The following is an 8,153-nucleotide window of genomic DNA, read 5'->3' on the forward strand; positions in this document are numbered from 1 at the left end:
GGCACATCCGGGCCCCTACCATGACGGCACTTAGCACGTACCATGTGTGTTTTGTAGCAAACACCACATAACCAAATCCCCATACGCCTAAAAGTAACATCAGCCTCAGTATAAACACCCAAATTAGAAGTAAGAGAATGTCGAGTGATATCCCGCGCATCGATACCACAATGACGATCACTAAGATGCTTGATAAGAGAACTTCTAACAAGCCCATTTCCACTCCCATTTTGACAGCCACTAAGACCCACAAAGGGACAATGAAACTTCACTGTGGCATGCGACATAACTGCACACAACCTTTAGTTGTAGTGCATAGCTAAAATGACAGAGACAAAAATCCCCATACACCAATAAAATTATAACCATGAAGCCAAGAAAAAACTCATAGGGGACTTTTAACAAACACCTTGTGGGCACAAATTCAATTGAGTAATGATACAACTCAATCTTCTCCCCTAATCTTCCTGCTAGCTGCTACAACCCTCAATCCATTCACCAAATAAATGAAGCAAATAAGCAAACAAACAAATTGAAGGGAATGAATCGTTACCAAACTCACTGTTAAAGGAAGATGATGAACACCGTCGCTACCGACAGCCACCAACCAAGAAAAAATAACCGGCGAACTTGGGACCGGCGGCCCAATTTTTTTTTCCCGGTCAATCGTAGCCACAAATCCTACGATTTATTATTATTATTATTATTATTATTATTATTATTATTATTATTATTATTATTATTATCTCTCTAGTAGAAGAGTAAACAAGAGAAGCACAGAAATCAAATCTTGATAGACCAACATGTTTGATGGGTTTGTTGCAAGATGCTTTCTTGGATCTTTTGATACGTTTACTGTAATCCAGCCAGCTATATATCTTGAATCTTGATCGATAATCAGCCAGAGGAAAGATTCCGGCCGGCAAAAAGAATTAACTTTTGAACTTTCGATCAGTTATTATTATTATTATTATTATTATTATTATTATTATTATTTCGAATATAATTATTAAAATGTATTTTATCGAATATATTTTTCTGAACAACACTTTTATTAAATAACATTAATTCGGTTACATTTATTTAGAAAAAAAAAATAATCAAAAGTTACATTAACTAAACATAAATTAAAAACTATGAAACTATGCGTCATCTTCGTCCAAGTCCACGTCTTCATTTTCATTTTCATCCTCGCTTTTATCCTCGCTTTCGTCCTCGTTTTCTTCGACATCTTCGGCGGTGTTGGAAGTTCCAACTTCTGGAGCGGCTCGGGCATGTGGAACGTGCCGAACACGGAAATTAGCCGAAAGATTCCAAATGTGTTCGATGAGCTTTTGTCGTAGTAGATGATGAATGGACGAATCTCGCAATTCTTTATTAATGCGCATGTGCGCTTGAACCCTTTCCTCGATTGAGCGATTTGGACGACGAGCTGACTTGTAATTCTCTTCAAGTGAACACATTGCACGTCCATTGTCTTCGGTGATCATATTATAAAATATAACATTATCGTGCATAATTCTTCGGATTATTTTGACATAAAATTGTCGGCACGGGTTTTTTATTATTTGCCATCGACCTTGAAGCACACCGAATGCCCGTTCAATATCTTTCCGAGCAGATTCTTGATACTTTTTAAATTTTGCTGATTTAGGGTCAGGCGGACTTTTGAAAGACTTAACTAATGTCGCCCAATCCGGATATATCCCATCGGTTAGGTAGTAACCTTTATTGAAGTTACATCTACTAACTGAAAAATTACACGGTGGAGCCGTGTCTTGAAGTAACTCGTTAAATAAATCAAATTGATTAAGGACATTGATGTCGTTGTTTAAACTAGCGGGTCCAAAATAAGCGTGTCAAATCCATAAATCATAAGATGTCATAGCTTCTAACATGATTGTTGGATATCCATGATCGCCTCTAGTATAATGACCTTTATATTTATATGGGCAATTTTTCCATGCCCAATGCATACAATCTAGACTACCCAACATTCCCGGAAAACCATGTAATTCCGCATGTGCGGATACAAGACGTGCTACGTCTTGTGGAGTCGTTTTTCTCATATACTCCGAACCGTACAAGTGAATCACGCTTTTACAAAAATTATTCAAACAGTCGTATGATGTTTGTTGGCCCGTATGTAAGTACTCGTCAAAAGCATCAGGTGCAGTACCGTATGCTAATTGGCGTATCGCAAATGTACATTTTTGGAAAACATTAAAACCCAACAATCCGGTAGCATCCCACTTATGATGAAAATATAAAAAATAATCGGGAATAGGTTCTTGAGAGTAATTCATTATACATTGGCATATGCGTATAAACAATGGTCAACTCATCCTATAACGGCGACGAAAATAATCTCCGGGGAAAGTGGGATTCTCGGAAAAATAATCATTCCATAAACGCATCGCGGTTCCCTCTCGGTCTCTATGAATAAATCTTCTAGGCGCCCTTGGAATTGGTTGAACGATTTCTTCCTCTTCGTCTTTATCTATCTTATCAAGTAGATCGAGTGCGACGATATTGAAATTAGAACTTGCAATATCCAACGCATCTTTCGTAAGACTATTCATTTTTTTAGGCATTTTTAATGGAATAGAATAAATATTGTGATATAAAAGTAGAGATTTATGAAGTGATAGTATAATGGTATAGAGGTATATATAGTGGGGGTTGGAAAAAAAAAAAAAAAAAAAAAGGTACCAACGGCTATAATGCCGTTTGAAAAATAAATATAAATCATTAAATTGCATTTATTCTCGTCCTCAAAATCTCATTCGCACGACATACACAAGCACGGACCGAGGTGAGAGAATTGAGGGCGGCCGAGGGCGGAGGTGAATGCCATCGGCGCCCTCTAGGGCGGAGGTGATGACAGGGTGAGGGCGAGGCCCGTTGGGAGTCTAAGAGACCACAATGATTTCTCATTCTTTTCTTTATCTAATTGGTCCGGCAAGATTGGTAACCATGATAATGAAATTTGGTATCTAACATTTTATTGCTGTGATTGTGGGTTATAAGGCTATAACTTGATTGTAACAAAAACAAACTTTCGGGTACCGTAATTTTCAAAATCATGCTTACTAATCAAGCGAATCAACCATGCAAAGAGATAAAGGTGAGATTTCATCATGACCTCTTATATGGTATGAGGAATTTACATCGAACGGCCTACACATTTCAAAACAAAATCAGATCCAAAAAACAAATGTTTTGTGGATTGTACGTAGTAAGAATAATATAGCACATGTAGCATAGTGAATTATTGAATCATTTTAATGTATTTTTGTAAAACATACATATCCATACATGAAATAGATCTGGACATATGTGAACTATATAGTTGGCGAGCTCGATTAGGATTTGGATACAAATGAACATTCCAGATATTAAAATTGTTGAACCGTATGCTTTAATTATCTCTTTTCTAATGATATGTGTTGAAATTGAATATTGTGAGCATATCTTTAGTAAAAAAAAATATTTGTATTGACTACTTACTCTTATAACTTTAATCAATCCAGAAGTAAATGTATCAAAATTGCCCATGTACGTACTTATATATGTGAACCTTTTCTATTTGTGGTTCGTAAATGAAGTATAACATGAATCTATCAAACTTGTGGGTGGTAGAGGGAGAAATGATTTTCTTTACCATTGGGGTGGACTGTGGAGGGATGACTAATGATACGCATACCCGATTGGCTCGTGTTGCGCATCACACTTGCACCATGTGCATATACTCTGCGCTATAGCACTTCTGGCGCAAGTGTGCGCTAGTTGCGCCAACTTGAGAATGGCGCACTGCCTTAAAATGACGTGTCCAGTACTTGCCACGGTCTCTGTACAAGAGCCGACAGCTAATGGAAAAGGTAATAGTACTGTTCCCTGGTCCCCTCCAAGGAACGACCAGATAGTGCAGACAAGAAAGCAACGTGAAACACGTGGCTCCAATAAACGAACAGCACTGTAGCTATAAATAACGGACTCGAATCACAAGGCAAGGGGTTGGTTTTTCAAGAGGTTACACACATACTATTTTTAGTAACTACGTACGAACCAGTCGCGCTATTCATATAGCGCCTCTCTTACCCGCGCTACCGGATTTATAGCACTTCACTAGACATCCTAGATATACAGGTAACGTTCCTTGAACATAAACCCTACAACTCAAGGCGAGCCATCGCTGACCGGACTACCCGCCGATGGTGGGTCTGCGTTTAACCACCCCTGCTGAGGTCCTCATCTCGCAAGGGGTTATTCACGGTACCCCGGACCGGAGAGTTAAACTCAATTGACCCTTAAATCTCCCTTTCAATGATGTCAAGCATGGACCGAACCCGATCCAATCATTCTATACTTGATCATTTGGCGCCATCCGTGGGACATACAAGTTAAAAGGTTTTGATTTGATCTTTTTTCTCTATGTCCACTACTCATTTATTTTTTCTATACAGACACCTGTCGCGAAAAAATAAGTGCACTCAATGGCCAACTGCCGACCACAGCTAGAAACAAAGCGCAAAGTTGGCGCTGACGGAAGCTTGGGGACGACGGAGATATCGTTCCCCGCCATTCAAACATTCAACGCTTCCTGCGCGCCCATTGTAGTGCAGGGATATCTACCCGAGTCAGGTCATGGCGTTAAGCGCCTTCACATGGACAATGGCAGTAGCGTTGACATCATGTACGAGCATTGCTTCTGACGGTTACCCGCAACGGTAAGGCGAACCATCAAGCCTCCGACTACAGCCTTATCTGAATTTTTGGGGGAATCAGCGTGGCCCATCGGGATCTTGGATTTGAAGCTGGAGCTGAGAGACAGCAGGGATAAATTAAAGAAGCGCACCAAGAGCGTAGAATTCTGCATTGTGCGCTCGTACTCTAGATACAATGCTATACTAGGAAGGACTTCCATTCAAAAATTTAGCGCTATACCGTCCACAATTTATGGGATGATTCGATTCCTGACGGATCAAGGAGTTACCACCCTCGAATCAACGCCGCTGGATGCCTTGTGCGCATCTGTTACTGACAAGGGGGTGCCACTCCTGAAGAAAAGGGGGTGAATGAATGGTGGGTTATAGTTAATTCTGAGTACCCGGAGCACTAGGTAAAGATAGGGGGAGCCTCACACACGAGACTAAGGAAAAGCTGAAGAACATCCTCATCGCCAATTCTGACGTATTTTGTTAGCGCGATGCTGACATGACCGGAGTACCACGAGAGATAGCGCAGCATCACCTACGCGCCAGCATCAATTTGACCCCAATCAAGCAAAAGAAGCGGCCCATGGCCCCCGAAAGAAGTGAATGGTTGCGCAGAGAAGTGGATAAGCTGGTTAAAGCCAACATATTGCGTAAAGTGAACTACCAGACATGGGTATCTAACCCTGTGCTGGTGGCCAAGTCTGATGGAACGTGGCGGCTCTGTATTGATTTTAAGGACATTAACAAAGCTTGTCCCAAAGACAACTATCCTTTGCCAGAGATAGACTAGAAAGTAGAGTCGCTCGCCGGCTTCGGGTTCAAGTGCTTCCTAGACGCCTACAAAGGATATCACCAAATACAAATGGAGGAAGAGGATGAAGAGAAAGCCGCGTTCCACACAGACCAAGGGATATACTGTTACACAAAGATGCCCTTCGGGCTAAAGAACGTAGGCGATACGTATCAGCGCACTATTGATAAGGTGTTCGCTAAGAAAATTGGGCGCAACCTTGAGGCATACGTTGAAAATCTCGTCATTAAAAGCAATACCGAAGAACAGTTGTTGGCCGATATACTCGAAACGTTCAATACACTCAGGAGTATCAACATGAAGCTTAAACCGACCAAGTGTAGTTTCGGAGAAGAGGAAGGGAATTTTCTAGGGCACATCGTAACTCCGCGTGGAATCAAGGTTAACCCAAAAAAGATAGAAGCAATTGAAAAGATGCCTTCTCCTAAAACAAAGAAGCAAGTTCAAAGCCCCAACGAAAAATTAGCCGCATTGACGCGATTCCTGTCCAAGGCCGCTGAAAGATCGCTCCCGTTCTTTCACACCTTGAAGGACTGTGCTAAGAAGTCGGATTTCAAATGGACGGACGAGGCAGAAAAGGCATTCCAGGAGATGAAGGAACTCCTCAAAGACCTACCGACGCTAACAGCGCCAATTGCGGGCGAAACCCTGATACTTTACCTTGCGGTGTCTAAGGAAGCTGTTAGCTCCGTCTTAGTTGCCGAGCGAGGAGATGCCCAAATGCCAATATACTTCGTCAGCAAAGCGCTATCAGGAAGCGAGCTAAATTATCTCCCCATAGAAAAACTTGTATACGCACTCGCCGTCACTGCCCGATGTCTACGCAGGTACTTCCAAGCACATCCGATTACGGTGCTCACTGATCAACCCATTCGACAGCTGCTCTATAAACCTGAGATAACCAAATGGGCAATAGATCTGGGTGAGCATGAAATCGCATATTGCGCTAGAAGCGCTATCAAGGGGCAGGTGATGGCCGATTATTTGGCCGAAACGGCCGCTGATATGCCGGCAATATGTGACCCTGAACAGCTTCCCGTACCTCCACTCGAACTATGGGAGCTCTATACAGACAGCGCGGCAAGCTCTGAAGGCGCCGGCGCAGGATTAATCCTCACGGGCCCGCATCAGGAAGAGCATACATACGCGTTACGGTTCAACTTTAAGGTGACAAACAACGAAGCAGAGTATGAAGCGCTATTAGCAGGGATGCGTATAGCCCGAGAATTAGGAGTGAAGAAGCTGCAAGCGTATGTGGATTCGTAGCTAGTAGCCAATCAGATAAACGGCACATTTGACGCTATTGACAAATCTATGCAATCATACCTGGCTCTGGTCCATTCTCTAGCCGATACATTCGCTGATTTCAGGATCAGCCAAATCCCAAGGAGCCAGAACAAGCAGGCGGATGTGCTCAGTAAGTTGGCGGCCCTCACCTTCAATCATCTGGAAAAGAAAATATTAGTAGAGCAAGTCTTCAAGAAGTCCACAGAGCCAGAAACGACAATTGCGTCCGTTGAAGAAGAAGAAGCAACTTGGATAACAGACATCATTGAATTCCTATGAACGGGGTCTTTGCCCGAAGGAGAGAAGGAAGCGATGAAAATCAGTGTAAAAGCGCCGAATTACGAACTACGAGGAGAAGTTCTATATCGCAAGTCTTATTTGGGCGCATCCTTACGCTGCGTAGGATCTAAAGAAGCTGCTATGATTATCGACGAGATTCACAAGGGATCCTGCGGGTTGCATTCTGGGTGGAGGACAGTCACCGAGAGGATCAAGTGATTAGAGTATTATTGGCCCAGAATGTACGCTGACACAGCTGAAAGGATAAGAGTCTACCAAGAGTGCCAGTTACACGTACCCGTTAGCAGAGCGCCACAACACCCTATGATACCTATCACGTCGCCATGGCCATTTTGCAAATGGGCTATTGACATAGTGGGGCCTTTCCCGAAAGGCACAGGAAACGCTGAATACTTAGTGGTCGATATCGATTTCTTCACCAAATGGGTAGAAGCAAAGCCGCTGCGCACTATCACCAGTAAGCAAGTTAGAGATTTTTTTCTGGGAAAGCATCGTATGCAGATTCGGCGTGCCTAACGAGATTGTTAGCGATAATGGTACACAATTTGACCTTCCGCAACTGGTGTCAGGAATTGAATATCAAACAATGCTTCACCTCCGTTGTGCACCCTCAAGCCAATGGTCAATGTGAGGTTACGAACAGAGATATCGTACACGCCATCAAAGCAAGGTTGGAAATGAAGCGCAATGGATCGGTGGATGAGTTGCCAAAAGTCCTATGGGCACACAGAACGACGCACAAGAATAGCACAGGAGAGACACCCTTCAGTTTGATATACGCTTCAGAGGCAGTAATCCCAGCGGAGATAACAGTTCCAACAGAAAGAATTTTGTCATACAGCAAAGGCGAGAACAACGAAAGGTTGCGCACCAACCTAAACTACGCGGAGGAACGCAGGGAAATGGCAGCAATCCGAGAAGCCGCCAACAAGCAGCGCATTGCAAAATATTACGACAAGCGTGTAAGGTCAAGAACTTACAAGGTGGGAGACCTTGTGTGGCGCGACAACCAAGCAAGCAGGGCCCAAAACACTTGA

At 42.8% G+C, this 8,153-nt stretch overlaps 1 protein-coding gene across 1 annotated transcript; it reads left to right on the plus strand.

Moving 5' to 3' along the window:
• Positions 1-7,335: 7,335 nt before the first annotated feature.
• On the plus strand, positions 7,336-8,153 carry LOC139868910 (uncharacterized). Its single transcript, XM_071857247.1, has 2 exons — positions 7,336-7,581; positions 7,686-8,153. The coding sequence occupies exons 1-2, from the start codon at positions 7,336-7,338 to the stop codon at positions 8,151-8,153; spliced, it is 714 nt and encodes a 237-aa protein (XP_071713348.1).

This window comes from Rutidosis leptorrhynchoides, chromosome 9 (genome assembly GCF_046630445.1).
Source record: "Rutidosis leptorrhynchoides isolate AG116_Rl617_1_P2 chromosome 9, CSIRO_AGI_Rlap_v1, whole genome shotgun sequence".
In the NCBI taxonomy this organism is placed as follows: domain Eukaryota; kingdom Viridiplantae; phylum Streptophyta; class Magnoliopsida; order Asterales; family Asteraceae; genus Rutidosis; species Rutidosis leptorrhynchoides.